Source organism: Athene noctua, chromosome 20 (genome assembly GCF_965140245.1).
Source record: "Athene noctua chromosome 20, bAthNoc1.hap1.1, whole genome shotgun sequence".
NCBI lineage: Eukaryota > Metazoa > Chordata > Aves > Strigiformes > Strigidae > Athene > Athene noctua.
The window spans coordinates 1266567-1289207 of record NC_134056.1 but is presented as its reverse complement, the minus strand read 5'-3'; the positions used below and the strand labels follow the sequence as shown (position 1 = coordinate 1289207).

Here is a 22641-nt window from a genome sequence, read left to right as displayed (position 1 = left end):
CGGCTTATCATCTGCTCCTTACGCAGGCGGCAGTGCAGGGATCTCTCTGCTTCTTATGAGAGACCTCCTCAAGCCAGGATTACACCCTTCCGAGACAAAATGCCTCCAGGTTGGGAGTGAAAGGAAGAAAAAAAAATGAGAACCTGACCAAAGGACTTAAAGTGTGGCAGGTCAGAGCAACGTACATCTCCCTGGGAGCAGGAGGTGACGCCGCGGCCGCCAGCGTCACAGGGACGACCTGCAGAGACCTGGCTTCGGTTGGAGAAGGCCCCACACAAACACCCTCCACCGGAGCTAGCGAGAATTTCACTGTTACAAATTAATTTTCTTTTGAAGGCAGATTTTGTAACTTGCATACGATCCCAGTGGGAGATGAGCTCAGAAAGTTACCTGCAATGTATCGTATCTCTGGCAAACACATCATTAAATCCGGAAAACGGTTTGGCTGGTGGGGGTATTTGTACTCCGTGAAGTCCTGGCAGACGTACCAATACCGCTTGTTCAGCTGCTCCAGCTGGGACGCGTTAGTCAGACCCCTGATGTCTGAAAGCGAACGTGAGGAGGGTAATGAAAACGTGACAAAAACATCCTAAGGAGCAGCAGCCTCGCACTTATTGCCATTTCTGCTGGAAAGACAAACCGACTGCTCAAGCTCTAAGCTGGGTCCCTGCTTCGGAGACTGGGTTCAAGTGCCCAGTTGGGCAAATACTAAAACGCCCGTCTCCCCTCCGGGTGCGCCCGGATGGGCCTTTCCACACGTGTCTGGGTACAGGATTTCCTTCCACGGAAGATGGGGATGAGAACAGCTGATGGCCTAAGCTGCTCATCTGCAGAGCTCAATGGATGCTCTTGGAGATAACAGCTCCAGCAACCTTAAATCCCCGCCTGCCTGGTGTAAAGTAGCTGTATGTCAAGGTTTAGTCCTCACAGCGGATTCAGCGTAATACTTCCTCAGACAGAAACATGTTGATTTTAGCTATATCATCTCGGCTGAGGAAGGCGCTCAACTCTATAATTCAAGGTATCATCATATTTCTCCCCATCTGCTTACGAATTATGTCATATGAGCTTTATAAACTTGTCAACTTCTTATTTTTAAATTTAGCTTTGCCGATGTCAGGCAACACACAGAAAGGAAAAATGGACGTTTCCCAGCTATCAAACTGGCAGGAAGTCCCATTGCCACCGTCGGGCGTGATCAACGGCACCGGCACGCTGCCGGGGGTCCTGGGACGGATCCAGCGCGCTGGAGCCAGGAACCTCCGGACCCTCGGTGCAGGCTCGGTATTGTAAGACCATCTGACGGAAGAGGCATTTATCTACTGCCCAAAAGCTGACTTTTAAAAATAATTCTCAGGTATTTCACATAAAAAATTGCAAACTTCAACTAAAAATAAAAGAAGACAGGAAGTTAATGAAAATACATTTTGGAAAACAATGGAGACAGCTCGAGAAGTGCATTATCCAGCGTCAGGAAACTGCCCAGGGAAGCAAACCGGAACCTCAGCCCGGCACAGACTGAAGCGTCAGCACTATCTCCTGCTGGAAACGAGTGGGGGAGGAGAGACCCTGCAGCACATCTCCACAGACTGCAACTATCTTTCACCGTACAAAAGGCTTTGGGGACATTTATTTCCAAAATCACAGCTGAACACCATCCATTAAGCGTTTGCCTCTCAACAGTTTTCTTCATTTACATGAGGAAATGTCCTGCGAGGCCCCACAGATGCGGGGCCACAACAAATGGCTGGGAAGGGGGATCCACAGCAGAGGATCAAAACAACGTACAGGGGTGGAGACGGGGACAAACACTACTGAGGAACAAATCCCCTCTATTCCAAACTATTTCAGCCCACTACAGCTGTTAGGAAATGACCAGGATCTTCCGACATGTTGAAGAATCACTCTGCAATGGATTTTGAAATGTCCAGGGTCTTGCAGCAGCCTGGACTACCAGGTTGAACACACTGGTTCATCCACAGGAGGATGCAGTCCTTTCTCCAGCAGAATTCACTGCCTGCACATAAATGCTTCATTCACGATTACTTTTCGCTTTGAAGAGCTGGCAATCTAAAAGTAGGAAGTCAGCTAGGTGACCTAAGCGTCTATCCTGAAGGTAAATATTTTAAAGACTCAGAAAAGCTCTAAAAAAAAGGGAGGACTCGTTTTGCAAATCCATTCTTTAAAGCAGAAAAATGAACAATACATTTTCTAGTTAAGAACCCTTGACAGGTTGTTATGCAAATAGTCAACATTTACTTCAGAAAAAAAAAGTCATGCAGATCAACTGGTTTTAAAGTATCGTTTAGTTAATCGCAGAATGGTTTGGGTTGGAACTGACCTTAAAGACCATCTAGTTCCAACCCCCGTGTATGGGCAGGGACACCTCCCACCAGATTTTTCAGATGACACATCCTTGTCTGATGAAGTCTGTTAGCAGCTGGTAAGTCATCATCCACCCAAACCTTTCCCAGAAAGTTTTCACCAGCCTCTCTGCTCTGTTCGTGTTCTGGCATTGGTACCCTTGGTACATATGTAAAATGACACACTTACTGTCGTTGGTGCCTATATTTAAAGGTAATAAAAAGAGTCTAAGCAAATGAATTCCTTCGCTTGCAGGATTTCACTCTGCACGGTGGCAAATGCATACAGAATGGTTTCAGAGCTCGAGGCTCTTTGTGGGTCTCGGACCCCCACCTCCCATTTCTCATCAGAGAAGCAAAGACTGCTCAGACCGTTCCTGAGAAATTCTCCAGCGGGGCCGATACCTTCTCTTCATCGACTCACCTTGATTTAGAAAGTTAATGGCTTTCATACACGCGTACTCCTCGTTGCTGACCTTCAACTGGTTAAATTTGCGAAAGAGGTAGATCAATCGCTCCATCACCTCCATCCCCTCTTCACTGAATCTGGAGGATAGAGATCACACATCAGTGTACACAGGGCACAGTCCACATAATAAAGGCAAGAAGCTTATTAAAATAACTTCAGAGATTTTAACATCTTGCAAGAGAATTTAAAAAAAATTGTCATCAAAACCGCTTCAAGTCTGCTGGCACCATTAAATTAAACTAGAAGTAAGAAGGAAAATGACTCAGTTACAAACTTAACTGCTACAGATATTTTAGCAAAAAAACACCTTTTGGTGATTCAGTTCATCACCAGCCTGCCCTGACAGGTTTGATGGAGCCAGGAACATGCAAAAAAATTCCTGGTGTGCTTGCAGGCACGCTGCTTTGCCTCTCTGCGCTTGTATTTCCCCAGATTTCCAGAAGGATTGTGCCTTTGCACTGCGCTGGGCTAACGGGAGGTTTAACTAAGCAGTTTGGGGAACGAGATGAGATTTCACAGAAATGCGGGATCTTGTAGGACATGAAAATATCCTGAAAAACACCCGTTGTCCTGCCAGATGCAGGGGTCTGTAGGTATTTCTGCTCTGCCTGGTGTTGCACTGTGCCCATGCACGACAGAAAGCGGCTCACAGCCGTGTTACGCAGCACTGAGCCTTAGTCCTGAGGGATATTTCTGCAGGATAAAAGCACCTCTAGCAATCCTTGGAATAGGAATCCTCAGGAGACAGGCCACCCGCAGCAGTGTTTCACATGTTCTTGCCCCTCCCCACCTCCCTCCTCTCTTCAATTTGTGCTTCCCACCACCTGGAGCAGCCCAAGGGCACCTGCACTGGCCACCAGCAGAAACACCAGCACATCCCCGGGGCCCGGGGGTGTCCCCAGGAGCTGTGCAGCCGCACAGCACCCCGCATCCCCCCGAGAGCTGGGAGTGGTGCTGCTTTACAGCGCGGTACAGAGGAACGCTGCTTCTCTGCAGCAAACACACCCAACCCCACAGCCACGCTGTTGGCTTTAAACAGACCCCTCCGTCCTACAAAGCTGAGCCGTTGGTTTTAACCTTTGCCTACAGAATCAGGGCAATGCCCAGGCCTTGGCTCCGCACAGCACCTCACAGGGGACCAGCTGAGCACCAGCACCCGAGCAGGGCTGCCCTGGGACTGCAGGAACCCCAGACCCCGCTGCACAGACACCGCCTCCCGGAACAAAGGCTGTTCCCAACAGCAGAAGTGCCTACAGCTTCTCCTATCTGTAGAGCGTCGCTGGAAACAGCCTTGTTTTAAAGCCTGACCCACGCACAACAGAGGCACATGGTTCATTTATCGGGCAGACAGGTGAGGAAGCTTCACCTCCCGAAAATTCCCGGGAGTGACTCACAGGGAGCCTGCACTTCCACACAGCTGTATTTACTGCTCATTCACTGTGGTTTGCTAATTCTCCTCGGCTGAGAGCTCCTGGAGTGAGACATACTGCAGGAAAGCTGGGATCCCTCTCACAAATACAAATATGCATGAAACTACAAATAACCGATGTTAAGGGGCGTGAAGCTGCCGGCTATGGCCCGAGGTTGAACCGTGCGCTCTAAGGAACCCACACCATCCCCTCCTCAACTTTCCCCTCAAACAGGACGCGCGGGACGCACTGCACTTAATAAATGCCTATCAGGGTCCAGAACAGCACCGCTGGCAGCGCGGGCCGTCCGGGATCCTCCGCTGGGATCCTCCGCTGGGATCGGGATCCTCCGCCCGCACCAGCTCACCAGGCAGAGCCGCGCTCGTTTCCGACGGTGCCGCTGGCCAAGAAGGAGCCACACGCGCGCCAAGGGACGGGGACGCACAGCGTGTCCATCTCCCCAAACTCTCCGGGGCCATTGCCTGATGGAGGTTTTGCGGGTGCAGAGCGAGGTCGCCCTGCCGAAGGGAGCGCCGAGCGCCACGGCAGGAGCGGAGCTGGAGGGCACGGAGGCTGCCGGTGCCCGCACGCTCCGGACCTTCCCACGTGTGCCAGCGGCCTCTCGGGAACACTTCTCACTGCAACACCCCCCGTTTCAAATAAACCACATACTGCAAAAATGCTCAGAAGTGGGACAGAAGTGTTTAGGGAAGCTTCATCTGCGCTCTGGCATTGTACAGCACAAAGAATAAGAGCACAGCCAGAAAGCCATCTTTGAATAGAACAGAAATAGAACCTTTTTCACTGAATAATACCTTATTTTGGCATGTGTGTTTGTTTACTTCAAAGTTATTTGTAAAATGCATGGTGGATTTTGACCTCAGAGAAGTGAAAACAAGCTATCTGAACTGCAGGTCACTTCTTCAAGAAAGTAATATTGTAAGTGATGAAAGCCTTGTCGGCTAATCTAAAGTTGTACAAGTTTTCTTGCTCTCAAGTTGACATAAAAAATCGTGCAGGTGCAAGATTGTAAAGCTCAAGAAGTTAATGAGCACAAAGACCACTCAGTTGTCTGTTGGGTTTAATTGTTTTTAGAGCATGCACATTTTTACCAGCCACTCATCACTTCATAAATCCAGGAGAGCTCTTCTCTCATTCCTGCAGTTGAACTGTCTTACTTTTCTGTGCATACTTTCCTCCCCCTTTCAAACAAAGCCGTTCTGTTTTTCACAGCCCTATTTCTTCTCGAGGACTGACTCCTCCACACACTTTTCCTCGCAGTTTACACCAGGCAAGTTTCTGGCTGGGAGTTATCGGGATCAGCTGGGGAAGAGGGGGAAGGGAAGCGCTATCAGGAGTGCTGGGGGAGGTCAGGAATCTATTCATTTCAGATTCATCTCCAGGAAAACAGCACAATAAGAAAACATTTGATCTAGCAGACAAACAGAACATTTAGCTGGTTGTTAGAAGCGATTAAAACACAAGGGCTGGGGAGCTCATCCTATGCCTTCACTTCTCACCTGCCTAAGCATCAGCACTGCTCCCATCGATTCCCTAAATAAGAACAGGAGTTATCCCAGAGCGCCAGACTATCGCAGCTCGCTGAGATTTCTTCAGCCAGCTGCGAGACCTAAGGAACGTCAGTCTGTATCACTGCTGGCCAACGCCAGAGGGAACGGGGGCTCTCTGAGAGAGCCCACAGGTCGGGCGCCCCTCCCTAAGAGCCCCTCTCAGGTCCCAAGGGCCACGGGTGCATCGGGCAGGGGGGCTGACACCCCCGGCCTGTCCCGCGGCCGCCCGCAGACAGCCAAGCTACGGCTGAACTACCACAAAGACAACCAGGAGGGAGCCAGGCAGCTTGAGACGCCTCTTCCACTTCCCACTAAATGGCTGCTTTGGTGTGTGTTTTCCCATGTTCCTAGTGACAATTAATACTTGAAGAGCTAAATCAGAAGAGACTGCAGAAACATCCCGCTCCCAGAAACACCTATTTTCATCCATGTGCACAGATCTTCTCTGAAGGCGACCAGCTCTGAATTGCTGTTTTCTGAAGGGCGAGGATTCCTCCTTTGTCTTGTTTTCTTACCTTTCGCTCGTATTTATCGCAAACCCAAAATGAAACAAACACTTCTCTTCTGAGGCTCTGACCAGGACAGCAGGAACAAAAGGACGGCTGAATGCAGGAACAAGTGTTATTGTGGTTTTCTATGACTCTTACCGTGCCTGGCAGGAGCCGCACCAGATGCACGATGAATGGCCGGGCAGCACGGCGCCGCGGAGGAACCTGCCCAGGAAATGAGACACCTGGGTCCCGCTCTCGGCTCCTCCACGGTCTCAGCCAGCCCCTCTGCTTGTCAAAACAGACGCACAAAGGAACCTCAAAGAACCGTTAGATTCTGCGATGGCCGAGGACCACAGCAGTATTTTAAATCTCTGCTCATCAGACACTTAGATCCCCTGGCGACTCTTGAAAATCACCGAGCCGAGCAAGGGCAGAGCGCAAAGGGGGCAGATGTTAAAGGGAGGGTGGGCAGCAGCTTCCGTAAATCCTACCTATTCTGCCGTAACACTGTGAGTCTGCTACCAAAAGGAGGATCTGCCTGGCACCGAGACTACAAACAAAACACCCAAACCAAAAAAAACAACACCCTGACCAAAATGATAAATGAAAGGCAGGTTCCTCAGAGCATCAGATAGCACGTACTATGGAAAACACAAGAGCTAAGTTGCAACATCTTTAAATTTATGTAATCAAAACAATCAAGTAGCAATTAATAATGAGCACTTTGATAATACAGACAACCAGCTTTGTGAACAACCCTTCCCCTGGCCCAAAGGGTTTCTAAATAAGACCTTCCACCCTGTATCTCAGGGTTACCTAAAGTGTTGGTTAGTTCTGCTCTCATAAAAAAGGCAGTTTGTAGGGCTGTGCGGGAGGACGACAGCATTGCCAGGGGAAATTCAAACAGCACCATGCACCTTCCCCTGCAGATGGAAGTCTTGATTCAACGCTGACTAACCATGGCATACCTTCTAAGCCTGGAACAACCATTCCTTGAAAATTAGAAAAGGAAAACAGCAGCAGGTGGGGTGACCCATCCCAGAAGAGGTGGTTAGTTGGTCACAGGGCCAGAAACACGCACCCGAACACCGTCCTGCCGACAGCTCCTCCATTTCCAGATCTCACTCCCTCACCCTCGGGCTCAGCCCAACGTCTCACCTGTGCAGCTCGTCGTCAGAGGGGGAGTACTTGGAGGTGACATCCGCAAGGTCACCAAAGATCTGCTTGCTGTAAACAGTCAGCGAGGAGAGCAGGATCAGCTCCTGCCACGTAGAGCTGAGCAGGCAGGTATAGTCCTTGATGGAGAGTTCGCAGAAGAATGGCAGCTTCTTGATCCAAGCAATCTGCCTGAAAAGCAATTCATCCGCCAGACGACACAGCAACGCAAACAGCTCTGCCTGAGTCACTTTATACCTGCAGGCACAGTTAATACGAAGGCATAAAAACAATTAACAACATTGAATGACGTCATCTGACGAGGCAGTTGAAGAGCAAGGCAAATACCACAGGAATTTGTCTTCAAGTGCCCAACATGCCAGTGCCCGGAGGGTCACCTGGCAGCAGGAGCCACAACGGCCAGCACCCAGCCTGCCCAGCCAGGGGCTGCGAGGGGAGCCCCCCCAACCCCTGGGGTCACCCACCCATCCAGCACCCAGCTGCTCGGCTGGGGGCAGCTCTCACCGACAGATGGACTACCCAGCATTTTTCCACCCATGCATATTTTTCCATCTACCATGCTATTACGGGGCCTTTTGTACAGTGAATGCAGTCTCGGGGCTGACGCCCATCGCTCCCGCGCAGCCCGGAGCCCCACGCAAGGTCCGTGTGCGCCAGCTTCAGCCCCAGGCAAGGCCACGGGCTGCCCACGGGACAGGGGCAGGTTTGCTGCTCGCACTATGGCTGCATCTTGCCCCAGGGGCCGCGCTCCCTGCGCCCATCAGACCGTCAACGCACACACCCAGCCGCCCCCCTGGCCGTCAGCGCCGCGAGCTGCAGCCGCGGGTGCAGGCAGGGACAGCCGGGCCGGGAGGGCAGGCAGGAGCAGGCAGCCCCTTGCCCCGCGCACGCTCACCCGTCCTCGATGAGCATGGGCGTGCCGAGCGGCTCCAGGTCCTCCGCTGACACCAACTGATTGATGAGACTGTGCGACTGGGGGTCCAGGCTGCGCGGCTGGGGGGGCAGCAGCGCCGAGTGGGCAGAGTAGCTAAAAAGGTGCGGGAGGTACTGATAGTGCGTGGACACCGGCGTCCCGATGTACTGATCCCTGAGTGCAGCGAACCCATTCAGCTCCACAGACCTACTGGAAAAGGAAAAGCTTTTTAATATACCCCCAAAACTCCACCCGATTCCAGCTCCATCAGAAATGTTAATAAAAATAGGGAAATAAAACAGAATGGAAAATGCCTTTCTATTTAAACCCTTCACGAGAAATAACAGGGAGTGTGCAGACCAGACGCCTCACTCTTGCCTCACACCGAGCCAGGCTCAGCCCTAGTAACGGGGATCTGGGAAGTGCTGCTGAGCAGCCAGTGGGAGAGTAAAACAGCAACCCAACTGTACAAAGCATTTCCACCCCAGCTTCCCTGAAGGGCCAGAATTTAGGATTGTAAATTAAGTATTTACACAGCCAGTGAGCACCAGTATCGCCTGGCTTCAGCTGCAGCTGGAAGCAGAGGGAATGCAAGTCTGAGATTCTCACCGTGTTTACAATCAAAGGCTGTACCGTGAGGTGAGCACTAACAGTAACTGGCATCACTTCATCAGTTAGTAACCTAAGTGGAGTCATTTATTTTCAAAATCTGAGCAGAGTGCAGAAAAAGAGCTTATGCAGAATGAGCAGTGAAAGGTAATCAAGTTTCCATGATCTGCAGAAAAAACTGTCACTACAGATTAAGAGACCTATTTTAAATATCATTTTAACTCAACATTGCCTTCTTTTTCATCTGCTTATGAACATTTCACCTCCCAGTTCAATTCTTTTCAACCCAGTGGCTGGCTGTCTTAAAACACAATTAGAGATGTAAGAATCTGCAGTATGCTCAGTCTACACAAAAATGCACTTTATTTCTCCTACACTGGCCCAACGTATCACGCAGGGAAGGACAGCCAGGATCGCTGTAATACGAAATTCTTCCAGGGGTCATTCCCACCTTGAAGACGGAGTAGAAACAGGTGAAGGCTGGTTGCTCTCAGAAACTCCATTTCCAGGGGAACTATGGTCACTGTCTCCGTTGTTGCTCCATGACATGTTTGCCTCTCCCTCAAATTCTTGCCCAGACATAATTCTCTCAATCTCTTCCTCTGATATCTGTCAAAACCAGGATGGTTACGGTTACTTCAGCTGAGAAGAGAAACAAGGCAGAGCCTCTGCAAACACTCTGACCATACGGTCACATCCAACAGAGCTGACACCTCCCCGCAGCAGTGGAACGCTTCGCCGCTCCCACAGATACCGCATCTGCCCTTTACCTTTAACAGCATGCAGGAAAAATTCTATTTACAGCTAATTGTGGTGGCCCCAGCGCAATTCAAGTGACAATAACACAGTAGACAGGAATGGACACATGAAAAGATGTCAAATACACGCAGCAACGAGCCGTAAATCAGCTACTGTCACACAGAGAAAAACCCAGGAGTAACTGAGGCCGGTTCATCAGGAACATCGCTCAGTGCTCGGCGGGGTAAAGCCAACGGGAAGGTGGGGTAGGCTCCCGTTTGATAAAGCAACTGAGAGAGGCAAGGTGACACAGATAAAATAAGTCAGTAAAACATTTACAGTGAATCACTGTTCATTATTTTTCCCCAGGTAAGAACCAGACGGCACTCTCAAGCACCTAATACTTAAAACAAGTATTAGAGTAATATATATGAAGTTAATACGGGCTAAAAAAAAGAAAATTGAGTTCAGTGAAGTATAAACTTTCAAGAGAGCGCTGAGCATGCTCCTGGAGAAATGTTGCATCAGTAGTGGGGAAAATGCAACATGGAATTTTTGGGGCTTTTTTTAAAATTCTGTGCATGACCATTAGCAAGGCCGTCACAGAATATGGAAAGACTTTGAGTCAGCGTACTGCAAGGAAGGGCAGTGAACTCTGAACATCATTTTCAAGAGCCAAACATTGCTTAGACAGTTTAGTCCAGTCTTACAAAAGCATCAGAAAAACTCATTGGCTTGCCCAGGTACAGAATCTGAGGAGTGCCATAGCAGAACAGGAGGTAACACAACAGGTAAATTTATTTCACCCCAGGAAACAGAGTTGATGGCACAACCTCTGGTCCGGCGCTGACCGATCACGCACGCCTCGGGCGAGCAGGGGCCCACCCTGGCGAGCAGAGCTGCTGTTTTATTACATCGCTCAGACAGTCACAATTGTTACCTGGCCAAAAACGGAATGTTTGTTCGTTGATAGACCCACACGGGTTTTAAGAATCAGTAACTAATGCTGTTGTAAAGGTGAAGTCAGCAGAAAAGGTTCTGTCGTTACTAAGCGATGGCTTTGCTCTCTGGGCCAGGCTCTGATGCTGACCACCGGCACGGCCACGCTGCCCGATTCCTGCTTTCTCCTCAGTTCATGGAGGACCTGACGGAGCAGGCAGAGCATCTGGTGCTTGGCTTCTCGTGCCTTGGGTTTGGACTGGGGGGAGCAGCCTTTCCACAGGCACACAGACTCACAGAAAATGCTTTCAGTGTTATTTCTATTTTATTAAAATAAACAGTAAACTTTTAAAAGACCTCTTTTCTAGAAGCAAGCTGGAAATGGCCATCATTTCTCACGCGTGCAGTACAAGCTGTTGTGCTGAATTACCTCGTGCTTTACAAGTCATCTCCAGACAAGCTGCGCCATCAATCAGCGAGACATTTACTGGGTGCCCCGCCTGCAACAACTGAAGGAATTGCAGCAGGCAGCCCGCGAGATTTACTGGGAGCCGCGGAGGGACCGATGTCCTTGTGTGGCTCACAAAGGACAGAGGGCTGTGACGGGCAGAGGCTGCCCGGGCATTCACTCAGGCACCCCGGGACTGCGCCGTGTCCCCCCCCGGGGACAAGCCAGCACCGAGCTGTGTTTACAAATCTGCTGCTCATCGGATGTGTTCCTAATGCTGGGGGGGAGTCAAACCCTGCTACGCCCGCAGGGGCACGGGCAGGGCCGGGAAAGGCACAGCCCAACGCTGGCCCACGAGCCCACCACGGCCAGCGGAGCTGCGTGCCGAGGGGGAGGGCAAAAGCCGAAGGGAACCCGGAGAAACAGCCGGACGCGCTCACCTGGACAGGTCCGATGCTTTTGTTTCTGCCTCCTGGCATGCCATCCTCTCTGATTGCTGAAAGAAAACAACCAAACCTTGGTGAGGAACGCTGCTGTTTGGTATTCCCGAAATACATAAGAAAGCATTTAGTGTTTCGAAACAGAACTGTGTATCTTAACAGATTGATTTTGTTCATCAAAGCAGTTTACACAGAAACCCCCAGTGCTTTCCAGTGCAGCACACAGCGTGGGGCACAGACACCCCAGAGGGCACAAACACATCGATGGGGCTACAAGCATTACTCAGGGAGTTCAGTTTCTTCATGTGATCCTTGAGTGACAAGTAATGAAGGAATAGCAATCCTTTATCACAATGAATTCCAGGATGATTTGAGACAGCACACAGAAAGCAAACGTACTTCACCTCCAGAAATAAAGCAACGAATACCCACGAAAATGGAAAATGCAATGGAAACTCTGGCGTTTCTAACACGCAGCCCTGTGAACGAGCCAGACCCCACCTGCAGAGACCCCAACCAGTGCTGCCGACAGCCCAGAGACAAAGCGCTGCGCTGGGAACTGCTCACACCGCGGCCACTTCAGAGGGTCACACCCACAGCTGCCACGGAAAATGGAGGGGAGATGTTTTACCCAGCCAGCGGCATGCAAAGCCCTTGTTCAAAATCCGAGTCACTAGACTGAGCTGCACGGCTGCGTTCCAGGGCAGCCCAGTTTCTCAACACAGCCGCTGCATTTTTAAGGCTCTTTAAACAATTTCCAGGGAGTTTCAGTGAAGTCCAATTAAGAGAATTATCCTTGAGCTGCCTCCCTACCTTCCTCTTCCCTCTGCTTTTCTCTGTATGGCAGAGCAGATCTGCAGGAGCCGCCAGCATTCGAGGGCCAGCCCTGGTGCTCGTGCGCCGCCTCTCCCGGGCCGGGTCCCCCTGTTTATCAGATCCCAATCTCTTTCCCACCGCGACCTGGCCAGACTTGGCAGGAGGCTCTCCCCAGCTGCACGGTGACCTTGCTGCTGCCGGCCGGCCTCACCCTGCTTGGCACACGGGGCTGCAGGAGGCCCGCCCGGAGCAGAAAATGACACAAAATTGAAGGAAAAAATCCTGTACCAGAAAAAAGCTACGCTGCTGTTTGATTTTAGATCTCCTCAGCTCAAATCATCCTCAATCTGTCTCGGTGCCACACTCGCAACTCCAGGGTTACACACCCGGGTTCAGCTGAGGCTGAGCTACGCACGCCCCGCGCTTGGACCTAAACGGCACGTTCCTGAATCGCAGCCACAGGGGCAGGCCGCGCAAATCACTATGCAAAAGCGTCCTGGGGATTCACGGCTGCGCCAGCCCGTGAGCAGCAGCACAGCGACGGCTCCCTCCAGCAGCACCCGACGGGGTCGGCAACACAGCTTCAACCCTTCTAACACAAACTCCACCGCCTCCATGGAACAGCCAGTGGTTTTATCTAAAACGCCAGAGAGTGTTGGAGAAGTTGTAAACCCAGGATATAAACCAATTCTGGTCACCTTTTACATCGTGCAAATCTCTTAAGGTACAGCAAAACGCTCTCATTTTAACAAACTGGCTGTTTAGTTTCTGTGAAAGTTCTTTCCGAAAAACATTGGTTTCTCATTAAAAAAATGTGACTGATGTAAAACTAAGCCATCAGGGTTAGCTCTCTGATACTCCCTTTAGGTTTTTTTAACTTAATGGGATTACAGTAGCAGTAACTAGGCCTAGTTAGGCAGCGACCTGGCGATTCGACTATGCAGTAATTCTGGGAGAAAAATGCTCCTTAACCCAACAGCCCCGACCGCCGGAGCTGCCTGCGCCCTCAGCCCAAATCCTCCGCGGAGACGCTGCCTGGAAGCAGAATTCATGCGGTTCCTCGGGGATGGAAGAGGCAGCGGGCAGTGGGGGGGCAGCGGGGGGGCAGCAGGTGGGCAGCGGACGGGCAGCGGGAAGGCAGAGGGTGGGCAGAGGGTGGGCAGAGGGTGGGCAGAGGGCAGCGGGCAGGCAGAGGGCAGGCAGCGGGCAGCGGGCGGGCAGCGGGTGGGCAGTGGGCGGGCAGCGGGTAGCAGGTGGGCAGCAGGCAGGCAGTGGGTGGGCAGCAGGCAGGCAGTGGGTGGGCAGTGGGCAGCAGGCGAGCAGTGGGCAGGCAGCAGGCAGGCAGTGGGCATCGGGCAGGCAGTGGGCGGGCAGCGGGCAGGTAGCAGACAGCAGGCGGGCAGGCAATGGGCAGCGGGTGGGCAGTGGGTTGGCAGGAGGCAGGCAGCGGGCAGGCAGCGGGCAGGCAGCGGGCAGCGGGCCGGCAGGTGGCGCTCCGTCCCCACGCGTGAGCCGCGGAGCGCGTGCTGCCCACACCGGCACCGGCAGCGCGGGCAAGGCCTGAGGGGGCAGCGGGGGGCAGCGGGGGGCAGCGCTATGCCCGTAGGTAAAAGACGAGCGGGGAAGCGGCCTGCCTCCCCCACCAGATCAACCGCCCAAAGATAATTAGTAATCAAAGCAGCCAGGAGATAAGCTTTCCATCTCGGCCCCAAGATACATTTTCTCAGGAAGATCCTGGCGGATTTGCGGTAAATTTATGGAAGTTTTAGTGCTTCTGACAGGCGGCTTTCGTAAGAACGATGACACTGGAGGCGTCAATAGCTACATTCAACAAACACGGGGTGACAGCTCTGCTGGGCAGCCAGGAAGGGGTGTCCCCCCCCCACCTGAGCATCCAGGAGGCAGCACGAGCAGCCCCCACGCTAGAGCAGCACCCGCTCCTGCTCAGAGTCCTGTCTGTCCCATTAAACCAAGAAATCACCACTTTTAATGGGCCATTAAACCAAGAAATCTCCACTATTAATGGCTAACAAGATTTCCAGAGATTAAAAAGTCGAAAGATTGGAGGGAAGAGTAGAGATGTGACACTGAAAAGAATCCGTCTATTTTTTTAATATTAATTTTCTGAGTAAATGAGTAATTCTGAGAAAATGAATAACCTTCTGATACACTTAAGATTTTCTATCCTGAAGATGAAAGCGTAGCACTTCCTCACCTCTGCACAGGTGGGGACTAAGGGGTGGCTGTCCCTCACCCAGGTCACACGTGTCTCCTCAGTGACCTCGTACCTGGCAAAACCGCCTCGCCTCCACGTGTCATCAACCAGGGACGGGCGGTAAGTGAAGACCCTCACACCTCATCCTTGGGCACAGCTGCAGGTCTAAGCTCCCAGGACAAGGCACAGGCAAAGTCTGACTGGGATCTCTTGGGATTTCAAAAGCCTGTTTAAATGTACTCATTTTTGCCACATTAGTGTACTGAAGCACAGAAACAGTGACCACCTCGCTCAGGATAAACACAAGGACAGATCCACCGGGAGGGACAGTAACAAGCTGCTACTTTCCCTGAAAAAAGGGATCACCACGATCAGTTCTCCAAATATTGATACGTGCTTGTAATTCATACAGGTTTTCCCTCTGATACAAGTAGTTCAGGAAGAGTATTTTACCCATGAATAATTTCGCTGAAGCTTCATTTTTTCTTGTCAAGAATTTGAGAGGCAGAACTGCAACACAAAATGGTGGCAGAGGAAGGGTGGCACGCATTGCTAACACAGGCCCCAATCTACCTCCACCAGCAAAAAGCCCATTTTTCTTTACCTTTCCGGTTCATCCCCATCTGGAGGCATTTGAGCAGCCGGCAGTACTGGCATCTGTTGCGCTGTTTGCGTGACATGACGCAGTTCTTGTCTCGACTGCATCTGTAAACCCGCTTGTTGCAGATGCTCCTTTTGAAGAACCCCTTGCAGCCCTCGCAGGAGATGATCCCATAGTGCAGCCCCGTGGCTCTGTCCCCGCAGATCAGGCAGGTTCGCTGATCCACCCGCTCATCTGCAAGAGAAAAGGAAAGGCCTCGCGGTCAGCACAACGGCTTCAGTTCAGTATATTCATAAGACACTAAGTCCAGAAATTCTCAACGGTGGCAAGAAGAATGAAGAAAAGCAAACCCCAAGTTGGTTTAAAACCGCCCGTGGTCCCCCCGCCGATCAGAAACGAGCGTGGCTGGGGGACAAAGCGCCGTTTAGGCTGCGAGGAGCCCGTGTTACAGCCGGGAGAGGCCACATCGCGGCACAGCCTGCCCCTGCCACCACACAGCATCTCCCCCCTCCACGGGCAGGTCACACCGCCTCACCCAGGGGCCAAACAACCCCCCGAGTGGCTTCCCTGGCACCACCTGCTGAATTCCCCTAACGAAGAACAGAGATGAGAGCAAAGAAATGGATGATGTTTACTCATCAGCGTGGCACAAGCACGCTGTGTCGCCCCTGAAGTTTATTTTATTCCTAGTTTTCATGTTTTCCTCCAAATGCTCCACTCGGTGGCCAGTGGGGCCAGCACCTGCTGTGGGCACGCAGGAGGAAAAACCTTGAGTTTCCATAAGGTCAGGGTTGAGGAAGAGGCAGTGGCTGTGGGGCTCGCGCAGACCCATCGCGCAGCACTGGAGAGCAGCAGCACGTGGCTGCAGGGGGAGGCTCCATCCTTCACTTCCCTGCGCTGGGACGGGACCCCTGGAGCAGGGCAGAGAGCGTGGCCCCCCCCCGGCAGCCTCCAGCTCCCCCCGGCAGCCTCCACCCAACTGTTCCAAGAGAGGAACAGGAACCTGCAGGGGAAAAAGGGTCTGAAGAGCCCCACCTCGACTGCACTGACCAGGGTGTGCAGATACACGAACCATGCTGGGCGGACACCAATGGACGCAAAATAGTCACACCTCATGTGTTCCTGTCACACCTCGTGTGTTCCTGCCACACCTCGTGTGCTCCTGCCACACCTCGTGTGCTCCTGCCACACCTCGTGTGCTCCTGCCACACCTCGTGCATTCCCAGGGACAGGCAGAGGGACCCACTCACCTCCTCCTGCAACAGCCTCATGGCACATGTCGCTGCCTGGAACCCAAGTGAATTACCTTATTTGTTCTTACAGAAACCACGGTACGGTTAAGCCACAGCGATGTGATTTTACTGTTCCTTTCCCAAATCTTTGGAAGGGTTTTGGATGGCTGAAAATGTAAATTGCAGGACTCCCAGCAACAGGAGCCATCACATTAAATTCAGTATCTTAAGACTCCTACATTGCCTCGGTGACAGAGCAGGGACGATGTGCAGCTCACGAGAACCTGCAAGCAGGCCGTGGTCTCCAGCGATCTCCACAGACACTGATGTCAAACGGACAGGAGAAGGTCCAGGGTGGCTGGAGAGACCCCAGCAGATAACCCAGCTGGAGCCACATCACCCTGCCTCTGCGCAGGGCGGCCTAAACCCCGCTCACAGAAACCGTCAGCCAGGCTTAAAACAATGCCAGCAAGTTGCACCAGCAGCTTTTCCTCTGGCAGATGTTTAGCACAGCCCAACAGCTTAACCCCTCGCAGCCAGGCCAATCTGCCTTCCCCGCCCCAGGGGTTTAACCCGTTGGTATCCCAACAGTCGCCAACAGAGCTGCATTTTGAAGATGGGGGCTATTCAAGTGCGATCAGGGGTACACACAAATCTGCTGGTTGCTTTCCCAAATGACAAATCGTCATTACCCGGATGACGAGATCCCCCTGGCTGAGTGAGGCAGGGAGGCACCAGGGAACAGAAAGGACATCGCTTTGCTTTGGAGCAACAGGACTTGAGGAAGCACACTTCTGTCTTTCACCCGACTGCACATTTCCTAGGGATGCTGGTTAAACCAGATTACTTCTGGTATTTCTTGGCTTGAGCGCACGACTGTGCAATCTCCGACAGGCAGAAATACCCACAGCTAAGGCAGGACCCAGATGACAACAATTCTCTGCAGCTCCCTGGGGACAGGTACTGCACGTGGTTCTCCACGCCAGCCTCGTGTACCCAGAGTTTAACTTCAGTGTCTCGGCCCCTTCCCTCTGGAGTTTGTGTGATACATCCTCTTCACCCCATTTAGTTAAAGACAAGCTGCTCAGGAGACACGAGAAGTGCATACGCTCTCCAGGACCCGCCCTGCAGACGCAGGCTGTGCTGCGGAGGAAGTTATTCCCCTACAGCCCAACTGTTCAGAACACAGAGGAGAAACTTTTGCAGGACTCACACGACAGCCACAATCAAATTAATGGGGGGCTCAGGAGCATGTGGCAGTGCTTGGGGGAGGCACCCCAAGGCAAAGGTTGTCTCTTGGGAAGGGGAAGGTGGGACAGCCCAGAGCTCGCCGGCGGAGCTGGGGTGCAGAGCAGCCAAAGCTGCTTTTCTCTTCCTCCGAGACAGCCGCGAGCTGCAGAGCGAAGGCACCCGAGGGCCAGTGCTCCTTTAGGTACGTCAGGTGACGGGAGCAGAAGAGGGTGACCCAGCTGGCGCCCTGGCACCTCAGCAGGGACAAAGGCTCCTTCCAGACAGCACCCACGTGGCCACGGCAGCGACTTGTCCAGGTGAGGAGGCAATTACAGCGATGGTCTGGCGAGGTGGCTGAGGGTCACACGGTGCTGGAGACGACGGGTCTCCACGGGTAAAGGAAAGAGCTGGAGAAGACGAGTAACAGGAGGTGGGGAGAGGGCAGTGAGAGAAGGGAGACTGACAGACCAGGTCAGAAAAATGTTGAGACAGTATAAGGGTCAGAAAGAATAAAAAAATCTTGAAGAACAGGAGAAGGAAAAAAGGCACAAATTCAAACCAGAGAAATGATCTGACATGATTACTCTAAAAAAGCTCAGCCAGAGCAGGAAGGGAGGAAGGAGCAGGAGATGGAGCGGGGCTCGGCCGCTGCCTGCGCCCACCGTCCCGCGCAGGGAGCTGACACCGGGCAGACACACAACTGCCCCGGCCCGCAGCCCGCCTGGCGTCCTGCCCACAGCCTGGTCTGTGTCACCCGTGACGTGATACAGACCTTGAGAAACCCCAACCTTAGGATGGCATCGGCTTGTGAAGATGAGCTGGTTCAAACCCACTTCAGCATGACACCACCGAGCCTGGTTTTCCTCACTTAAAGCTGGTTTTATCTGCAGGATTTTTGGAGTGGCAGGAAGCAGAAGTCACAGTGAAGTCCTCTCCAATCTTGATAACGCTTGAGCAACCTGACAAACCAGTGTGTAGCTTTGTACTACTGGAGAACATGTGAAGGCAATAGAAATAAATGAGCAAAACGCATTAGGATCAGAAATGAAACCAGTTTCCAGTTACATGAGCCAAGTAAAAATCTAAACCAGCTGCTCTTATTCACAAGCAGCTTTCTCCACAGTTTAAACCCAGTAGAAACCACAACCAATCTGTATTAAACTTTAAAAGGCTTGCTAATGCACAGCACGCAAATTTACACTTTTCTGCAAATTTCACTGCCATTGTTATAAAACCTTAAAAATAAAGGGATGAATAAAGGAAGTGCAAGCTTTAACTAAGGAACCCTTCACGGTGTCATCGCCACAGTAAAACACTCCCAGTTTTACAGGACAGACAACCTCAGGTATGTGCTCACTGAAGACTGCAGAGGAATGCCGGTCGGGATCAGGGCTGGGGCTATCTGAGCATCTCCCTGAAGGGGGGCAGCTAAACCTGACTTTGTAGTCAGCAATTGCATAATCTCTACCTTCAGCTATCTGATAAAGGCTGGGGGGGGGGCCGGGGGATTAGCCTGGGACAGAAGAGTCCTCTATCCACAGGGTTTAGCTCAGCCTCAGCTTAACTCCCGGCCCTCCCCCTGCTCCCACCAGCGGCGCCATAAATCGGGGGCGCTGGGGGATCCCGGGGTCGGCAGCCCCGGCCGCGCTCGCTGCCGGACACGCCGCGCCACGGCGGAATTCAGGAGCCACGAAACCACCGGTTTAGCCACGCGGCAAAAGGCAGAGTAGGACGCGGGGGGCTGCGGCAGCCCCACGGCGCAGCACCTCAGCCCGCAGCGTCCCGTGGGGGTCGCGGGGCTCCCTCCTCACCCAGCGTGGCTGAGCGTGAGCGAGGGCTCATCGCCAGGCGCAGCTTTTTTGTTGGGGGAAGAATGGGGCCGTGGCCTGGAGAACATGGGGAGCCTGGGTGATTAAAGCCAGGAGGAATCCAAATCCTTCCCTGGGTGTCCCCATCACCCCGCTGGCAGGGTGATGGCGAGGTGGTGCGGACGGCCCCATCGCCACAGTCCCCGCAGGAACCGGTAACTGGGTGCGTTTCCAGATTCAAATTCACCGTAGAACAGCCGCACGCACCGTGAACAAAGACACGGACCTCCGGGGACTACAGAGGTGCCCGTACACCCCGTAAACTGCCGCTCAAACGAAACTAGCAGATAAAAAATCATCACCTGCAGAAAGTGTATGAGTTTCAGAGGTTTAAAAAATCCTGTAGAAACCATGACCAGGCCCAAGACGTTGCCCCTGCAGCCCGCGGGTTCGCCGGCTCCTGACCTTTGCTATTTTTCACCCTACTTAACGCAAGTGCCTTGTGCAGGCGAACGGCGGGACAGCCAGGGCAGAATCCCGGGGAACTTTAGAGAAATGGGAAAGCACGGGCAAATTTAAAGCAGCTTTGCACTGGGGGGGGGCTGCTCTGAAACCCCTTAACCTTGAAATTTCACCAGAATGTCGGAACACACAGTGAGTATAACAATTTTAAACCCTCCCCTCCTCCCTGGCTCTGTTAGCACTCGTCTCACCGATTCCTCTGGTTTTAAAAGCCATACAAGGCAGATTGGCAAACAAAGCAATTGATAAGAAGCTTTTTCAAATACCTTGCCCATGTTTTATTTCAGAGAGGGCTGAGGAAGATCCCCCCCACCAAATCTTCCTGACGGGTCTTACATCTACGCATGCATACACGGGATATTCGGGCTTTGTTCTCACAACCCATTGTAGCAGGGGCCACTAAATCAAACAGTTGCTGCTACGACAAAAGCACTCACAAAAATCTCAACCTCATCTTGAACCCTGAAGATTTTTATGGCTACTCCCTCGCTAACCCCTCCCCAAAGCCACATTAAAGGATGTATTGTTTTCAAAGGTCATGGTAGGTTTCATACCACATTTTAATACAATGTAAATTCTCCAAGAATATTATGATGTTACACAAGAGTCACAGAAGACAGAGTGAGAAAGAGAAGAAATCTTTCCGTGTCTATGTTTTATAAGACAAATAGTAGAAGCAATACACTTATTTTTCAAGACTTGCTTTTTCCCTCAGCGAAATGAGTAGTCGCACTAATTTCATTTAAAAGAAAATTCCTATGAATTTCCAAAAGGAAATACCTTAAAATCCTGCTGAGGCACACGGCAAAGACACGTACAGAAAACACTAAAGCGCATGAACGCGCATGTGAAATACAGAGCAAATAAACTGAAGTTCGGGGACACAGGTCCAGCCCTCGGCCAGCCCCCATCACCGCTCCCACCTGTGTCACCCCTGCGGCCCAGGAGGCCCCGGGAGCGGCCGCGTCGCTGGAGGGGACCCCCCCGCTGCGAGGGATCGCCCCCACCCCTGCAGAGGAGGTTTAAAACCGTAGAGCGCCTACAGCTCCCTGCGCGAGATTTCCCTTGGAAAGAGGGCTGCGTGTCGGTGCAGCCAGCTCGTGCGACTTGCAATATTGGTGCTTGATAATGGAGCAGAAACAAAGACTTTATTTCCTAGAGTGAGGCCAAAAGTGAAGGCACAAACCCTCACCCAAGCCCCCGGAGCGGACGCTGCCGGGATTTGATCCTGCTGAAAAGCGAGAGGGAGGATGCACAAAGCTGCAATTTGCAAAACTTCCCATTTCTACAAGAAGAGGTGATTTACAGCTAAGAAAATCTTCCCTAGCTGAAAAAAGATTACAGACGACACTCACCACTGCAATTCATTAATATATTTAATACCTTTACAACTGCGCATCATTTATTTGCTTTGCGATTAGCTCGCCCTGACACCACCCCCCCAGTACCCCTGAGCTGGGTTTAAATCCCGAACAGCCAAACACCAGCTGTTTGGGGAGGGGGAGCGGAAGATCTCACACATGTGTTACTTAAATCCGAACAAAATCTCCCTCGCCTCTCATGATGCCTCAAACACAAACAAATGTGTTAGGGTTTCTTTTTCTCCTTATCTTTCCCAGCGATTTTTTTCCTCGTCAATTTTCAGTTTCAAGAAAACCATCTTGTTAAATTCAAGACACAGAACTGGAGTAATTCCCTCCTCGCTGCGGAGTGCTGCATTGTCCAAACAAGCCCACCCCCCAAACCAGGCGCGTTTGCTTAAGGGGCTTTTCTTTAACTTATAATCGATGAACACGGGGATTAAATTTTCTGTTCGGTGGCCCCTCCCCGGGACAGCAGCCACCTCGGCAGCCGAGCCCATCGCCGGGCACACAATGGGCCGGGGCGTCCCGCTCCCACTCCCCCATCGACCCCGCAGATGGGGGTCCCAGCCCCACGCTGGACACTGGCGAAGGCACCAAGGTCCTGCCTAGCCAGGCCGGGCTCAAAGAGCAGATTGTGCTGCCTATGATCAGGCCGGCCACGGTGCGAGCCTGAATAGAATTAACCCTCTGTGAACTAAAACAAAAACATTTGTGTACCCAGCTGGGATAAAGGTTAATTTAAATGGACAAGCCTCCTCAAGTCCTTTAAAAAAAAAAAGAAGAAGAAAGGGAAAGAAAGGCTGCCTGCAACCTTATTCTCTGTACTGTAAAAAGATGTTCTGCTTAGGGAGACTTAAGGGAGCATGGTTGCATTTTAAAAAGCACTGAGTATTGAAAAGAGGAGAGACGCTGCGACAGGGAAATGGCCAGCGCATCTCAGCTTTGCTCTCCCTTTCCAGTAATTAAATCCAAAACTCACAGCCTTATTCCACACTGATTTACTTTCTGCCAAAGAAGAGTTAGGACAGAAAACCCTCCTAAAACCCCCAGAAATCATGGGTTGCTCTTTTTCGTGGAGGTATAAACCAAGAGCGTGCAGCTGATGAAACCCATCACCCTTCCCTTCCCCGGGCTGGGACCGATCACCATTTGCATATCAAAAACTCATCTGAGAAATGCAACTTCTCCGGGCAGGCCGGGAGCCCCTGTCCCCTCCTCACCCCAGCACCCAGCCCCGCACCCCAGAGCACCCACGTCCCGCGGGACCCGGCGCCGGCCCCACAGGAG

General features: G+C 52.0%; 1 protein-coding gene across 3 annotated transcripts in view; it reads right to left on the bottom strand.

The window, feature by feature from the left end:
- NR6A1 (nuclear receptor subfamily 6 group A member 1) overlaps positions 1–22641 on the bottom strand; it is a 95981-nt gene that overhangs the window by 6839 nt on the left and 66501 nt on the right. For 2 of the 3 annotated variants that reach the window (XM_074923905.1, XM_074923908.1), the window contains 7 exons: positions 15202–15432; positions 11567–11622; positions 9453–9610; positions 8375–8602; positions 7462–7716; positions 2788–2909; positions 391–543 (listed from right to left, as the gene is read on the bottom strand). In XM_074923905.1, coding sequence (XP_074780006.1) covers positions 391–543; positions 2788–2909; positions 7462–7716; positions 8375–8602; positions 9453–9610; positions 11567–11622; positions 15202–15432 — 1203 coding nt within the window. The remainder of the gene's footprint in view (positions 1–390; positions 544–2787; positions 2910–7461; positions 7717–8374; positions 8603–9452; positions 9611–11566; positions 11623–15201; positions 15433–22641) is intronic. The other variant, XM_074923907.1, reaches the window with a different exon arrangement.